Below are 17,650 nucleotides of genomic sequence, written 5' to 3'. Positions count from 1 at the left end.
GATCCTGACTACTATTTTTACCTGGCAGCTAGGCACTTCTTTAAAATTAGGGTGATATTTCTTGCCAATTTTGAAAGTAGGACAAAGTTCCATCTTAATTGCAAAACCTCCTTAAATATTCAACAATTTATAATGTGCTAAAACCGTAACAGATTGCACCCAAGCTTCAAATTCTAAATTAACACCAACTTCCCACCCACTGCCTCCCTGGGCAAAATCTTGGAAGGACAGAAGCAGCAAATTAACATTTCAAAGCTGAGCCCCAGCCTTCTCCTGCTATCGCTAGGTCTCCAGGGCAAACAGTCACTTCCCTTGCTGAGCACTCAGGAATGCAGATGGCCTGTTCTTGTTGTGGCAAAATCCCTTAAATCACCCTTACAGAGATACTGGTATCTCAGGGAACCCCAACAGGAGTCAAATCTGACATGACTCAGCACAAACCTGAGAATACAGGAAATGTAACACACTAAATTAAAAAAAAAAGCAAGCTAGTTAAGCTAGTTAAAGAAGATGACGGTTTAAAAAGATCTATTTGCTAAACAGAGGCATCAGATTTATTTTTAAGCGTGAACTACATGCCATAGTCACTCTAAAAGGTTTGAAACATGAGCAGGGCAATATTAAGCACTGGCAATGTTCAAGTACTAACAAATACGTTTTACTTGCATAAATTACATTTTTTTTTTCACTTAGACACTTACTCCAAAAACAGTCATGACCAGATCCAAATTCTAAGAGTCACATATTTGTCTAGTACCACTACTGCATGTGATAAACCCCATACCCTTAATTTTCCATGCCTAACAACTGGTGAGCACACAGAATGCCTGCATTTAATTTCCTGGCTGCATTTATAATACACGGAAATATTCAAATGAACCAAGGAGATTCCTCCACAATCTCTGCTTTCCATCAACCACAGGCAGCTCCCAGCCCTCAGCCAGGACACCTCCCCAGCCATTATCTCCAGGTCCATGAGTTCTGCCTCTGGAATGCAGCTCCCCATCTCCTGCTTTGCTCTGGCTCTTATTATTTCTTTTGCATGGTGTTTTGAAATATGCAATTGCTAAAGATGTAATTGCTAGAGAGAATAGCTGGTAAAAGCCCTTCATTTCAAATTATAAATATGGCTCAAAAATTTCTGTAAGCATTCTCTAATAAAACAAAAAAAATGTTTTAGAAATAGTCTGAAGCATCCATTTTTAAGATCTGAGACTATTTGGTATTAAGCTCTGGATTCTTTTTACAGTAAAGCTCAATGATCTGTAATGGGTGTTAAATTCATGTAATATCACAATGCTTGAAATGGAAAAAGCCTCTAGTGAAACGAAATATTTGTAAATATACCCACCTAAAGAGAGAACCTACATGTAACAAATAACAACCAGCCAGAAAACCAGTGAGATGTTTTATGTACAAATATTGCCAGGTTATTTGCTATTATAACTGGTTGCTAATGTAGGAAGCCATTTGGGTATAGAAATATTAATATTAATCTGAGATTAATTAGTTATCTGGGAATACTAAAGCAATTTCTTACCAAACCCAGAAAGACACAAGTTATGCCTTCAAGGATGGGTAAGAAGAATGACAGTATCTTCTTTGATTATTAAGAATCGTGTAATTTCACCAATAGAGTATTTCAAGAACACAAAGACTTTGATATAGTAAATGCAAGTGTTGAGACTGATCTGAGCCATCCTCTGACAAACTGCGCCAAAACTGAGCGTGCAGAGATGGAGACAAAGAACACATCAAAGCTCCATTATTAAAGAAATGAAAAAGCTAAAACAGTTTTTACCAGAGAATACAGAAAAATCACAGGCTTCCCTCACTGGGCAGAAACATTCATCAGATCAGCGCAGATGGATCCCCGCGGACCCTTGGGGTTCACCCAGGCTCTGAACTGGGGTAACCACAAACGTGTGCTTTTCTGAGTGGGAAATACCTGGCACGGCCACGTCTCGGTTATCAGTGGGCAGTTTATCCAGGGTATGGTTTAAGCAGGAGACACACGATGACGCCAGAGGTGGTATCTATGCTATTAGCTCATGACACCTGAAGCGGTTTATCTATGTGCCCAGGTGAAGAAATCACTGTGTCTGCCACATCCATGGCAAGCAAAGCTTCGCCTAACAACCCATGCAAGCCCAAGCAGCTTTGGGCACGGACAGTCCCTGTCTCCCAGCTCTGAGCAGCCATGAGCCACAGCGCCCAGCTAAGCCATCACAGAGCACGGCTCAGCCCCTGGACCAGAGCTCTGGGGACCACTGTGGACCTCCATCCTCACAGCCGCCTTTGCCTGTTGGCCTGGCCTGGCCCTGCAGAGCTGCCTGAGTGCCCCGCACAGTGACAGCATCAGCCTGGCCGGCGCAAAACCTGAGTGCACCCACCGAGCTCTACTAGCCCAGATAATAGACGTGGGGCTCATTCAAATGAGCATAGAACTAAAAAAACTAATCATGTGCTCTGCACCTTACACACTTCTGTGGACTCTGACATCAGTTTACTACTCCGTGCCCTCTCACAGCTGGTACCAACCAACTATGAAGTTGGTGAATGGTTTGGAGGGGAAGCCAAATGAGGAGCAGCTGAAATCACTGTGTTTGTTCAGCATGCAGAAGAGGAGACTGAGGGCAGAGCTCCTGGCGGCTACCGCTTCCTCACAAGGGGAGAAGGAGGGGCAGGGCTGACCTCTTCTCTTTAGTGACCAGTGACAGAACCTGAGGGAATGGCAGGAAGATGTGCCAGGAGAGGTTCAGGTTGGACGTCAGGAAAAGGTTCTTCACCCAGAGGGTGCTGGACACTGGAACAGGCTCCCCAGGGAGGTGTCACGGCCCCAAGCCTGACAGTGTTCAAGAAGAGACTGGACAACATCCTCAGACACATGGTGTGAACTGTGGGGTTGTCCTGTGCAGGAACAGGACATATAAACTGTTTAAGTTATTGCAGATAAATGAGACTCAGCAACCTTTCCATGGACACCGTGCTAACCACCTTAAGGTACAAAATGCTCCTGAGCTCTGCAACAGGAGATTTTAGAAACAGTTCGTAGCAGTTTTAATTTTCTACAGGCAGCGCGGGCAGCAGAGCCGAGTTAAGTGTGAGCAATCCCGGTGGAAGGAGGAGGGAAGAGGATGTGGACGCCTCTCCCATCCTCCCTGTGCGTTGAGGACAGACCGCTCAGCTAGGCAGGGTGAAACCTCCAGGAAATACACGTCATGGGACTCAGTGTCAAGCCTCAATCAGCTCTGAGACACCATTAAGACTTGGCTCATTTTCCTTTTCATTTTAGTGATTTTGGTGATAAGACTACTTGGCTTCAAACACTTCAAAAGGCTCTTTTCCATGCCACATAGGATACTGTCATGTTTTCCCTTGCAGTGTTTTCCATTCATTTGCACAAATTATCTTTTCTTCTCCTTTTAAATGATGCTAAAATAAACAATGAAAATATACAAATGAACCTATATTTTCTTATTGAATAATTAGATACACAACCAAAGTCTGACATCCAATAAATTCAAGACAAAGCTTCAATTAGCCCAGACAATGCCCCTAAACCTGGCAGTGCTTCACAAAGATATGTAAATGTCAGCAGCTTTATTTTACATGGAGAAAATGGCGAGCTGAGAGCAGACATGGTCAGATCACATCATGTCCAAGAATCCAGTCCAGACCCCTTTATTCCCAGACTAATTAGCATCTCTTACAACAGTGTTCTTCCTCATACTAACATTCAACTACACCATAACATACACCAACAGAGTGGAATTATTACCCCTGATCCTTTGGAAACAGCTGTTATTTTTCTGCAAAACAACTGAGTATACATTCATTCTGCTTATTTGCAAGTTCTGTGAAATGCTGTTCTTCTAATTAAAATATACCTCTAAAGATTAATTTAAAAAAAAAAAAAAAGGAAAAAAAAGTTTTGGACAACCAAAACAAAAATCTTTGCCATTCAAAAGTGAAATGCTCATAAATCCAAGATTTTATAAGTCTTCATCTAACTTGAAAAATAGGAATATCATTAAGCAACAAAAGTCGCTGAATGTAGAATAAGACACAGAAACAGCTGAGCTACAATTGAAGAGAGATCCAAATACCTGATGATTATTTTCTGCCCTTTGGTAACATCATCTGCCCTCATAAAAGGACAGCACACCCAGGGAGAAAAACAGACTACAAGTCCATTTGCACAAAGAAACCAAAACTCTGCACTCCCTACACCAAAGCAGCATAATGAGCAGCCATTAAACAACAAACCCAGACATGCACACCGGGATTCAGGGAAAGCTTTGGGTAGCTGCAGCAGTAACTTGTATTAATCTCTGACAATCCACAAGCCAGCTTCATGCAGGTAGAACTACTGCAAAAATGCAGGGAGAGGAATTGGGCTCTGCCACCCTGCAGCAACCAGGATGCAACACGGAGAGGGCGGTTAACAGGCACCATAACACAGGGAGCTGCTCAGGAGAAGAAATAAACTTGGAAAGAAAAGAAAGTGGTTAGTCATGAGGGATTATAATAGCCCATAGTAAACAGTCCAGTTCATAAATAAACAAAGCCAATAGCCCATCCTGCAAGATACTGGGGAATTCTGTGAAGGGAAGCACAAGCTCTGCTCACAGCATTCATCTGTGGTGAGAAGCTTCAGCTCCCACCAGGGAATACTGAACCTCTCAATGCACCGAAGATAAGCACAGCACATGGCTTACAACCCAGAACACAAACAGCAAGGTGCAATGTACACTCGATTTATCAGTGGGTTTAGAGTGACTTGCAAAAGTAACTTAAAAAAATAAAATCCCCTTCATCTAAGACCTTACAGCTCCTATTTCTCAGCAATAAACTGTCAGTGCCTTCTGTTCTGGATTTCAAAAATAAAAGCTGAGTGCTGCAAGGACTGCATCCTGCAAGGAGTCTAACATCAGCACGCTAGGTCCTACAGAAAAAGCCTCTGAAGACTTCGGACCTGTACGTGTGGTTTGAGGGGTGTGCAATTAAAATCAGCTGCTCCTAAAGTGGCAGAAGGGTGGATGCTGACAATAATAAACCGCAGGCTCCTGTACAGTCATTTGAAAGCAGCATCTTCTCCCCAGCTCCACCAGTTACTAAATTAGAAACAGTTCTGGCAGTCTGCTGCTTGTGAAGCAAAAGGGAAGAGACTTGCTAAAATTCAGCTGACAGGTTTTTGCATTTATCCTCGGTTCAACCACATGTAAGTCTGTTGAGTGTGAAAAGTCCCTGCACTGGCTTCAGTCAACAAGAAACAAAAGGCCCAACCAAGCACAGTGCTGAGGGTACTTCATTCAGAAAAATATACATTTCTCCATTAAAATGTCTACACTGGCTTGCGTGTTGTAAGACTCCAAGGCGAATTACCATAAGCAGCTACTGTTGGCAACTGCTGACGGAATCAGTGGTGTGACCTTGTCTGGATCACAACTAGCTATGGAAATGCTCCACACGATGAGTAACATGCACTGGGTAGGAGAGATCACGTCTGCACGACCGTGCAAAGTCCTCCAGTTCCATGCCACATGCTCAACAGTGCAACTTGCTGCCATGGTGGAGATTCTCACCTGAAACTCAATCCATATCCATACATAAAATATCCATACATTTTAGCATAAGTTGCCTATTTAAACCCACACCAGGCATCCTAATCTAGGCTTTCAAACCAGTATGGCTACACAAAACTGCCATGCAGATTCAGGGCCTTCTGTTTCTTTGCTGTAAATCTATTAGGACATGCAAACTTCTGAACTTTTCCAGAGCAAATAGCTATTTCAGTCTCACAGCAGTAATGCTTTCTCTCTGTATAATGTTTGTTATCAAGCCAGGGCAGGCAGGCACTGCAAATTCTGATGGATGCCTAAGGGAGAGAAATTAACCCCAAATTCAGTACAAGCGAACCTCTGTCATTTTATTCAGCCTCAGGACATAGTCTGTAGGAAAAGTATATTTAGTTAAGTCATGAGTCTATCTCCTACAAACTATCGCTCCATGTTAATCACGCTTCTGAAGAGCATCTTTGCTCAGCACAGAATTTAATCTGACAAACTAGGAGCTAATCACATCAACCAGCACGCAATGCAGTTTGATGGGAAAGGTTCAGAGCCTGCTCCCAGTCAGCATGACCTTTTCCAGTTTTTTTACAGATTCATGCATATATTTACCAGAAAACACAACAGCAACAGGATAACAAGTGACATAAGAACTGAAGGCAGGGCTGACAATACCGTGACCAACAAATCTCACCATGCATTTAGAATTACATGTGTAGATCGACAGGACTAAAGCTTTGAGCACACAGATTTCAATGATGGCAGAATGGAAAAAGCTTAGAAATAGAAAAAGTGGAAGAGATGATTCAGAGCTAAATGGGGGGAATACTAGGAAAAATAATTATCAAAACCATGGCTGGCTGAGGGACAGCTTGGAGAGATTCACGGAAGATATCTTGCTGTATGGAAGCAATGAAGAGTAGAAAACTAATTCAGGGGACTTGTTCCAAGATGAAACCACATGTGAGACAAGAGAGGCACAGAAGTTTGTGGGATGGGTCCTTCAAAAGCAGGGTCTGTTCCTCAGCCATCCATTGCTGCAGGCAAGTGGATTCAATGACCCCGAGTGCTCCATCCAGCCCACCACGCTAACAGCAGGGGTCCCTCCCTATTACCTAATACCGGATTATGCAAAAGACCACGGAGAACTGCCAAGTCAGGGCTTTGCATTATCATTCCACACCCCTCCAGAGATGGCTGCGATAAAGCATTAGCCCTGGACACACCGCTCTCGTTAACCCCTCCTCCTGCTCACTCACATTACAGCTGACAAAAGCCAGCCTCTGGTGGCCTGGGGCTCACACAGCTGATGCAGAAACTACAGGAATTCCAGTCCTCTCAGTCCCCACTGACTGTGGCACAGCCAGATCTCCTTCAAGATGAACTTTCAGCCTGCAGCCAAGCCATTCTTCTAAGCCAGGGATCAACTTCATCTTGGAGATCCCACATTTGTGCTTTGTACGAGAAAGCTTTAATGCATTGTGTTGGACACAGAGCAGGACATGAACTAAGGAAACTCTACAGGACCCTACTTCAAACACTTGTGCAGACTATCAAATTCAGGGCACATTTCCAGTACTGCCTGACCTAATCAACCCTCTTTGAAGAAAACGAGATGCTATCGTATTTGTTTTCTAAGTTGACTGCTGCAAAAGCAACTGCTATGACCCAAAGCAACAATCCAAATCCAAGGAACACTTCCAAAAACACAGTTCCAGACTGAAAAAGTTTGGCTGAACTCTTGAAATTTTTACCACCATGGTAAATAAATTTTGAAGGTTACTGGTAGGCCATGCAAGAAAATCTGACTTCAGAAAGGGTGATTCTGACAACATGGCCCACATTTCAGCCACTCTGGAAAGTGGACTGTAAACTTGTAAGTAAACACACATTCCTGAGGAATAACCACATTAAAATTTCACAATAACAAAATACCTCTGAAGAGCAGATGAGCCACTGCAGTCCCACTCTCAAGAGTGATAAGAAACACAAGAAAATAGCCACCTGAAGGGCATGAGCTTGTAAAGCGCTTCATGGAGAGAACCGCACATGCAATTTAATGCCCGATTTGCAAGACTGAGACCTCCAAAATTAGGGGGGTTTGCATGGAATTATTTCCTCAGTGTTATTACGGGCTGCTTAGGTCTACAACCTATCAGCACCGCAACTTCTTTCCAAATGATTATCAAAATAACTATGCACACTGTCTTCACTCTTCCATGTTCCAAACATTACTTACAGTTGTATGATGAGAGACGCTGCCTCCAATATTGAGGTTTTTGAGAAGCTGGGGAGACCCTCCATACTGTCCTGAGATCTGCTTCCTGACTTCAGCAGCCACCGTTCTGAAACGAGACATGGACAACATTATCTCTGTAAAGGAATCACGATGAAGATGATATATCAAACACACTTTATGCTGCTGTTGGAATGGAACCAAATACTTAGTGCGCTGGTTGGAATAAGAGTGTCACCAGCCAGTGAGAACAGACCTTGCATATTAAATTCTTAGAGAATCACAAAATTCTCGCAAGGCTACGTATACATGTTCTTAACAGCATTTAAGTTTTTTTTCCTTCTGTGAACTGCTCTTTTGTGCACATCTGCGGCAATAAAATGCATGTGACGCTGAGCACAAATAAACTTGCTCCCAGCAGGCTCTTTCCCGTTCCTACCAAGGAAAGCTCTCCGCACCCCTCAGCAGTTCCAAGCCTGGTCACACATCTCCTCCTGTGCTCTGCTCTCTCATTTTCATCCCTTGCTGGCAGGGCACAATGTCTAATGATCTCTGCCAAAGAGAAATCCCACCACTGGGCAACTTTTCTCACCAGGAAGAAAAATCACAGATCAATCCTTCCATGCCCAGAGGGTAAAATCCACCCTGTGCCCCTCTGGGGTTTGCTGTTCTCCCCAGTAAGCCGCATTGTCGCTGGTAAGACTGAGAACACAACAGTTAAGTAAAGCCACCAAGGGAACATCTCATCAAAGGACGAGCACACCAGAGAGGGAAATGTTCATAGTCCAAGACTGTTTTAATAGCCATGGGTCAAGCGCTAACACAACCATCCACAGTGCTCCATGTTGTAACCCTAGAGTAAGCTGCAGCTCATCTCGGCAAGTCTTTGACTGTGGTGGAAATGGTTTTGTTCCAGAAGCAAATCAAAAGCCCAGATTCTTTCCACAACAACAACAACAAAAAAAAAGGTGCTGACTACCCCAGTCTTCAGGACCTCATCAACACACCAACACAGGACGCTCTTCTCCAGGAGTCAATGACAACTTATTAGTGACAAACCCGCTCCCGCGTGTCATCCACCACACTGCAGCACTGCAGTTCCACTGTCTCCCAGAACAAGGTCCCAGCTCCAAAAAGACGCCAACCGGTGCTTAAGACAGACAAAGAGGCTGCAAGGACATGGGTAAATTTTTTTTCTGCTATATCAGCGATCTTTGTGGGAGCAGCATCATGGCTGACAGACTGGCTCCTGATCTCACTCAGGGGAACGTGCTGCTAAAACCCTGTCGAGTAAAGATAGTTAAACCTCTCTTGAGCAAAACGTTGATGTCAGCATGGGCTCCTGGCTTCGGGACTGCTCTGGCAGTGAACGCTGGTATGCAGGAATAGGGACAGGTGGAGGCAACTGATGTCAATGGAAGAGAAGGGAACTCTAAAAGGGAACTAGGTGGGACAACCAGGCGTACCATGGAGAGCAGATGTTTCCTCGGGCCAGAAGACGGGAGTAAGACTAGCTAAAGGAAGCATTTTTTTGTCTTTTGAAAAAGTGAACTGCAGAAGGAAAAAAAAAAGTTCTATGTATTCCGGCTGCAAGAAGTAATTTGTTTAATGTTTGCATTTATCCACAGGAGATTATGTTTTCTCTTCTGGTGGGTGGCTTCTGAAAGCAGACCAGCAGCTCCTGCTGGGGATGGACAACACTCGGCTGTCTGACCATCCTTGGAAAAAACATCTGCCGTGCTCCCACCATGTTCACACACACACATGCAAACGAGAACAAATCACGCATGCTGCTAGCGTTTATACGAAAATTTGGAACATATTAAAATGGCTGCTTGGCATGGAAAACACTATGCATCTGTGGCTGATGAGACTTACAAGCTTGCGGATGATCTCTGCTTTAAATCCAACCTCTCAGTAGGTGTGTGTTTTGTGTAATTCCTGATGATACGCATTTCACAATGCAGCACAACATAGGAAAAACTAAAAATCCTTCCGTATTTTTAAAAGATGTGTGCTGTTTCCAGGTGGAAAGCACAGCTAGAGGAGGAAACCTATCCTGAGCTGCGAAACCGCAGCCGGTGCCCAGCCACGTTCCTCAGCGCTGCTCCTCCTGCAGCTCCCTATGAACCCAAAACACACTCTGCGACAGACTCCAAAGGGTTCTCAGTCCTTTCTTCTGCGTGCTGGCCCCAGCTGGGCAGCTCTGCAGCAGCTGGGAGCTGTGCTGTATGTGGTTACACCGTTAACTCCAGCTACGATTGTGCTTTATCCCAACTTGAAGCTCAAATAAGCCCGGCTGCAACCATAGCATTGCTCAGGGCCACGGTGAGTTTGCAGAGATGCCATCAGACCGTCCGATGTCATCCCCACTGAAAAGGTCATTTGATGCAACAGGGGAAGAAACACGGTCAAACACAAGAGTGACACTGATCAGTGTGGCTTCTGACCATGCGCTGTACATCAGTGGCAGCTCCATGTTGCTGCCCCATTAATAACCTTACTGGATATTAAAAATTCCCCTGAGGCATGATCACAGCTGGAACTGAACAACCTCCAGTTGCTTTGACCAATTCACCATCATTCCTTGCAAGTCTGAAGTGGTCTTACTTCTCCAGCTTTCACGATTACCAAACCTCTCCCCACATGAAATAACTGGCTACTGTCTAAATCCCAAAATTCCTGAGCAGCATCTGCAGGACTTCCCACTCCTTACTCCAAGCCTGCAGTCTGATCCCCAGCTCTTGTTGGCTCCCTTTCTGCATCACTGCATTCACAAATGTGTCCAACACCATTTCCCCCACTGGAAAGCACCACGCTCCTGACATTTCAAAACCAGCTTCTAACACAACCTGATCACCAACTGTATTTATGGGTAATCTATAGCCATTCGGGTTTGTGCCAACACCGTCAGTTAGGTTCAATAGCCCTCCTCCCACCCCTTCCCACAAAAATTATCCCATCCCAGCCTTCCTTCTATCAGGCAAAGCAAGGCCAGATCTCAGGACAGGCTTTCTGCTCCCTTCATCACCCAGCAGCTCTTCCCCACATCTGTTCCATCAGCAATCACACCTCCTAACATGGTGTTTCATCCCCAGCACTCCAGATAAGGCTTGACCAGGGTTTGGTAGACCCAAATGAGTATTTTCCTATTGAGAAAAACACCTCAGCTGACTGCTTTTGGAACTGCTTTCTCACTGCTTCATCACAGAGCTTCACAGTTTCCCCAAAACTGATCATACACTCACCTTCTCCTCCTTCTCCAAAAGCTGTTTGTCCATGACAAATCCCATCTGTTCATGACCAGCAAGTTCACATTATATTATAATCCTGAACACTATTTCTAGCTAGAAGCTATGCTTCCCAAACCAACTTAGGTTAAAAAGTGTATTACAGCAAAACAGAAAATAGAAATAAATTTCAAAATAGTCTCCAAATGAAGAAAAAAAAAATTGATTTGGCAGAAGAGTCAATAAAGCCCCGATAACTAAAAGGACACATAAAAAAACGCCTCTTTAATAACTATCTTAAATTCACACATGAAACCTGGGATCCTTAGACAAACATTCCAGTTAATTACAGCCCACGGCTTCATGAATGTCTCTGTTTAAAGTACCTCTTCCTTAGTCACTTCCTTTCTGACCTTCTTCACTGGTTAATTATTGTGTGTGCCTTCGGTTCACACACACACACAAAAAAAGACAAAGGAGAGGAAAAAAAAATCCCCTCGGAACTGGCTTCTAAAGCAAAACAAGACCAGTCATTCTCAAAGTACTCTGAGCTGTAAATAACAAAATGAAACCATTTGTTTGTACTTCCATGTTTCTTCACTATGCACAAAAATCATTTCTGTTTCATTCCTACCCAGTCAAAATCAAAAATTGTCCCTTTCATTTTTTTTTAGCTTAAGAAGCATACTGGAAATATCAGTTCTTCTTTTTGTCTTCCCCAGAAAACGCTCCCCAAGACCTGTCCAGTTACACGAAGCAGAGGAGGCTGCTCAGGACACAGGACACAGTCATCCTGATCATCTGCTGTAGAGATTTGAGGAAGTCTCTCTTTTTTCCATAGCCCTCCCCATTTTGAAAGAGCAATGCAAATGGTTTGTTCCTCCCCATCCTGCTAATCACAAAGCTGTTACTCCTGCCTGTTCTTCTTCCCGTGTGTCACGCGCAGTGACTCTACACCCAGCGAGCTTTTGCCTCTTGAGAAAGGCAGCCTGGTACAGTGAGCATCTGCATCAGTCCATGCAAAGCTGCTTGTTGTCTCTCAGCAGCAGAGAAAACTGTATTTACACAGTTTTTAAAGTGAAAGCATCTCCCTTGCTTCAGCCAGCTCATTTGGGTACAACTCTGCACGTGGCTAGAGGCATCTGTCCTGCTTTAGTCGCTGCTCTTGGGTTTGACTTCCCAAAGCCAAATGGTACTGATCGGTCGCATTGGTCTTGCCGCTGCAGTGAGATGACCTGTCCCTCTGTCCATCCGTGCTCCACTGGGTTCTCCTGCCTGCGGAACAGCCAGCTCCATCCAGGTTTAAACCACAGCGTAAGCAACCAGGTGTGTGTTGCTGTGGATGAGGGAACCTGCTGGAGGGAGAGCCCTGGAGCTCAGCTGTGCCCTGGATGGAGCCTTCCTCTCAAAGCCAGCATCCCGTTTCCTTCTTTTGCTTTGAGTGAAATGGGTTGGATTTACAACCTGAGGCTGGGGAAATACCCAGCCTGATCCTGACTGCTGTGAGCTAAGTGTGGGTTCTTAAATTAACACAGAAGATGAGCAACATGTTTCCTTTTTCCTTACCATTGATTAAAACAAAAAACATCATACAATGCTACCTGCGGTGCTCTTCTGGTAATATTTGATGACTGAGGCTGAAAGTGTCACCCCTAAGCTGCAGCAAAGGGAATGAGCTCCCAAGATACGTTACTCTGAAAATCATCACAGGATTGGACTCTTCAGGAGAGATCAAAGTGACATCTTGCATTAAAACAAAACAAAACAAACAAGGAAGCCTTGTACAAAGAAACAGCTTTGTAATGAAGGCCCAGGGACGAACTGTTCTCCCTGCCTTCTCTTGCATTGAGCGATCAGAAATTTTCTTAGGTTTCCCAGAGCACTGCTGACTCCAGCATGAGACATCCACAATGACCACACGGGGTAGACAACGTGACTTTCGGAGAAGATGCTCTGAAGTATCTGTTAAAATTGTTAAAAATACTTTCAATTACCCACAATAGTAGATGGCAAATGGCATCTGGATAAAGGAGGAGAATAAACTGCGATGAATATCCTGCTGCAACCACTACCTTTCTGGTCCATTTTGTTGCTTGTGGAAGCCAGTGACAGCTTTGCTATCGGCTCCAGTGGGTGCAGGTTTCACACCATCCCTGTTTACCCTCCGGCAGGGCAAAGGTGGCTGTCAGTCTCTCTGACACATCGTTCAGGCAATGTAAAAGGGCTCTAAATGAACACAAATGTAAATTTAGTTTTCCCAGGTCACCCTTTACAGTGTAAAGGGAGCTTCAGCAGAAATTAGATGCAAGCTCTGAATGCAGAGAAGTGTTTTCCCCTCAGTTCAAACCCATAAAGACAACAAACTCTGATTACTCCAGAAATCTGTCCACATACAACCTAAGAGCCCTGGATGATGGGATATTTCCAAGTCACTGAATATGTGAGAGCAAGGTCTCCCCTATTTAGCCAGGGCTCTGCCCCCCAGACAGCAGCACTTCATGGCACTGTGTGGTTTCCATTCACATGGAAGCACCTCAGAAGAAGGGGCTGGACCCACAAGGGTGCAAACAAAATTAGCCAGACTCCAGCAAGAGCTGGGGACAGAAAAACTGAAAATTCTCAGCAAGAGAATAAAGATCAGTGGTAAAAAACATGCTCTGGGCTCTGTGGGAGGCTGAACTGATAGCAAAACAGAGGGTAGGGCAGGTATGTTATTTCAAGTCAGAAGGATCCTCTCACTGTGGGAGCAGTAAAGGAAGAGCAAAACTCTTAAGGAAAGGGACTTTCCAAATGGTGACAGTCTGACCAAAGAAGCAGTTCTGAATCCCCCAGACAGCCCAATCTCGAGATGGTCCAAGAGCAATGACAAGACACTGAGAGTTTGCCTGAACTGTGTATGTTGTGTGATGTTTTAAGGATGATTTTTCCTTTTTCTGTATTTGAACTCCGGCAAAACTTGCACACCTGTTCCTCTGCCTACCCCCAGAAAGACTGGAGTGCTAGGATACAACACACTTTAATTACCGAGACACTCAGGATCTCAGAATTGGCCTTTTTGGTGGTGAGGCTTCCACATCACATTTCTCTGCCAAGCTGCCCCATACTCAGAAAATGCACTGGGATAATGCAACTGGGAATCTGAAGCACACATGGGTGGAGAGGTGGGTGCTTGGTGGGGACAACACAGACATGGCACTTGGCTGGGTCGGTCCTGAACACCCAGCCCTGCTGAGGGCAAACACACAGCTTAGCTGGTTCCTCCAGAATAATGTGTTGACTGTTTGGGTGGTTTTTTACTGAGACATCTAAAAGTGAGAACTTATCTCTGCTGGGGTGGATCCTGCCTCCTGCTAACTCTCCTCCAGTCCCCCAAACACCATATGAACTGAAGAGGGGTACTAAACAGAAGTACATCTCTTCTTACTCTGAGACAGAAACAACAGTATTCATACAGTTACACAAGTATTATGGTGCTGCAGAAGAACATGTTCCAATTCAGTTTAATAAAAAAACATATTACTGATGTATTCCAATTTAAAATTAACAATTTCAGGTGAGATTTCAAGTATTATTAACCCACTGCAGTCAGTTTAACTCAGGAGTTTCTTCCAATGGAGTCAAGAAGAATTACTAAGTACATGTGATGGCCAAAGTTCAGGCTAAAAATCTCCTGTAGTTTGAAGTCCTTTCAACAAAAAGGTGTCATGACCTCATCAGAAAGACACCTTGTAACAAACAGTCTTAAATACAAAACTGTTGTAGCAGTCCCTGATAGTTGTTATCCCCAATATTTGAAGATTCCAGTAGCAATAAACAGATACCAGCCGGCACTGGAGTTTGGTGTCTACCTTGAGGTGCACCACGCCGGCTGAAGAAAGCACCAGCAGTAAATCGGGGCTGTAAAGAAACAGAACAGCCGATCGCACATTTATTTTTCTACCGCTACTGTAATAACCAGCTTAGATGCTTGCATCTGCTTGGTAGGAAGGCCTTAAAGTAATTTACCTTTGCGGATCTGAATTACATCCCATTTGAATTACACACTATCAGGCAAACCAAGAGCAGCATGTCTATTTCCTCTGAGCAAGACAAATGCTTTATCTACCTCAATGAGTAAGCCAAACCGGAGGGGGGAGTGTGAAAATGCGATGGATCTATTCTTCTTTAAACAATGGAACTGGGGAGGGCTTCCAGCAGCCACCAACACATCTCTTGGGACTTCCGTGTGCTGCTTGTTGGAGCCTCTCATCCTCTGAAACAGTAATTCACAGCAGCATATTCTGCCTCAGCACCAGAAGGGCTACAGCTCAGTCTGGGCACCTCTGGGTACATCATGTCTTCTGCCCACAAGTTTTTGCCTTCACACACACTGGATATGCAGCCCGTGAACCAGGAACTTCAGATTTCTCAGAAGACAACACAACAGTATGGGAAACCCCAGTGAGAAATAGAGCAGTCTTATAAATAACCATAAAAGAAGGAGTTGAACTCAACTGCAGACCACTTGGGTCCTCCTGCAGGCACAGCTTGTACAAATAGTGAATGTGACATGTTGAAAAGACCACCTCTGCCTGCGCATGCACGCACACTGCTGCCATTTGGTTGAAATCACATCGAGGGGATTAGATCTAAAGGTACACAAAGGCGGTAAATCTCTGCTACTGCCTGAGGAACTTGCTGAACTGCGCTCCTGCTCGATGGAGGCAGGAACACTGACACAGACAGAAACATCGTGAGCACCAGGTCACCCCAGGGCCATTTTATTGAAATTCCTGCCAGGGCTGCAGAACTCTTACTTCTTGCCTCACATGTCACTATTTCTATGACTGCAATCAAGAATCGGGAAAAAGAGGCTGGCAGCAAATCCAGCTTTCTCTGTTTCCAAGACCTTGGTCTATCACATTAACCTCTGGCTGGTGCACACCAAACTCTGCTGAGAGCCATGAGAGTGGAGCAATGTTTTCACCCCCGTCTTCGGATTTTAAGTGGGGTGTTATTGATACCACTTCTCTGACTCCTACCTACAGCCTTTTCCTTTGACTTCCTTTTTCTTTGTCTGTGACCCTTCCCCATCACAGCTTCTCTAACTGCAACTATTTGTACCTACAGTTTCCCCATTCAATGGCATGAAAATGATACTGCTTTCACTACTGTCCACAGCATCCAAATAGCAGCAGCAAAACGGATGATTCCCACTTCCCTTCTGCTGCTAAGTTACAGCCAGGAGAAGTACCAGGGTCACCAAAGGCTATCTGGTCAGACCTGCCAACAGGAAAACTGTGGTTCCCACCTGGAACCACATGCCTAACCTGTAACATAGAACTGCAGAAGCTTGGTATTAGCAAGTAATCTTCTATAAATATTCCTCTTTAAAACAAACAAACAACCCAAAACTTTGTGGAATACAAGGATGTTTAACGCTTCTAAGTATCAAGCAGCTCTGCAAGTCCAAGAAGCTGTGCTAACATGAACGAACTACCCATCGCACACAAAAGGAAAGGGACTATTTCCCCCATTTTGCAGGCAGCAAGGGGACAGGTTTGCTGCTCCCAGGCACGGGCTCCGGCCGCCCGGCCCTGCGGGGGCAGAGCAGGGACGGCCAACCCGGCGGGGAGCGGCCGGAGCCGGGGACAAGGGCAGGGGCCGGGGCCGGGGCCGGAGCCGGCAGCCCCGCACCGGCAGGAAAACACTGGCCGCGCTGCCGGGAGCGCCGGGCCGCCCATTGTGCGGCGGGAGGGGGCTGCACAATGCGCCCGGCCAGCCTTTGTTCCCAGGGAGCTGAATTAAACAGCGCTTTTCCTCCTTTTTTATCCTCCTCCCCTTCCCCAGGGAAGCGGCACCACGGCGGGCGGACACGGCGCACACAAACGGCCGCATCCCCCCACTCCTTTGTTACAGCCGGGGGGAACCGCAGCCCCTCGGCGCCGCCCTGGGCGGCCCCTGCCCGGCGGCCCGGCCGGGGGCTGCTCACGGCGGGCCCAGCGCGGCGGCCCGGCCCCGGTGCGGCTCGGCCCGGCGCGGCGCGCCCGCCCTGTCAGCAGCCCGGAGGCCGAGAGGGCCGCGCCGGGCCCATTCGCCCCGCCAGGGGCGCGGCGGCGGGTCCCCACTCCGCACCGGCCGGGCCCGGCAGCCCGCCCCTCCCCACGCCCGGTGCCGGGGTCTGGGAGCGGGCGCGCCTCCTCCCCACGCTCCGCGGCCGCGCTACCTGCTGATCTTCTGAGCGAAGGCGCGGCGCTCGGCCATGGCCGCGCTGCGGGGCTCCGCGCGTCCGCTCCTCAGCGCTGGCGGAGCCGGGGAGCCGGGAATGGGCGCCGTAATGCTCCGCGGAGGCGCGCACCCGCGCGGCGCAGCCGGCCCAGCTCCCACCCTCGGCGTTCGCCACGCACCGCCCGCCTCCTCCCCCATCCCGGGTAGGGGCCGCTCCTCGCAGACATACGGCGCGGTGAGGAGTGACCGGCCCCGCTCCCTGCCCATCCCCGCGGCCCTGGGGCGGGCTGGGGCAGCCTGGCCGGAGGTGGGACCAACAGCAGCGATCCGGCCTCCATCCCCGAGGGGTCAGAGGGGCTACACCGACCGCGCTCTGTCATTGCCACGGTGCAGGCTGAGCGCGT

The 17,650-nt window shown here is 46.5% G+C and overlaps 1 protein-coding gene across 15 annotated transcripts in view; it reads right to left on the bottom strand.

The window, feature by feature from the left end:
- Nucleotides 1–17,414, bottom strand: part of DOCK7 (dedicator of cytokinesis 7) — a 101,143-nt gene extending 83,729 nt beyond the window's left edge. For 7 of the 15 annotated variants that reach the window (XM_065841696.2, XM_065841697.2, XM_071810093.1 and 4 more), the window contains exons 1-2: nucleotides 17,245–17,408; nucleotides 7,813–7,918 (exon numbers count right to left, since the gene is read on the bottom strand). In XM_065841696.2, coding sequence (XP_065697768.1) covers nucleotides 7,813–7,918; nucleotides 17,245–17,282 — 144 coding nt within the window. In that variant the 5' untranslated portion in view covers nucleotides 17,283–17,408. Of the gene's footprint in view, nucleotides 1–7,812; nucleotides 7,919–17,244 lie in introns of all 15 variants that reach the window. The other 8 variants (XM_065841695.2, XM_071810086.1, XM_071810087.1 and 5 more) reach the window with 4 other exon arrangements.
- Between the last annotated feature and the right edge of the window lie 236 nt (nucleotides 17,415–17,650).

The sequence above is a fragment of the Patagioenas fasciata genome, chromosome 6, assembly GCF_037038585.1.
Source record: "Patagioenas fasciata isolate bPatFas1 chromosome 6, bPatFas1.hap1, whole genome shotgun sequence".
Taxonomy (NCBI): domain Eukaryota; kingdom Metazoa; phylum Chordata; class Aves; order Columbiformes; family Columbidae; genus Patagioenas; species Patagioenas fasciata.
The sequence above is the reverse complement of the archived record's forward strand: the minus strand, read 5'-3'. Positions and strand labels throughout refer to the sequence as shown.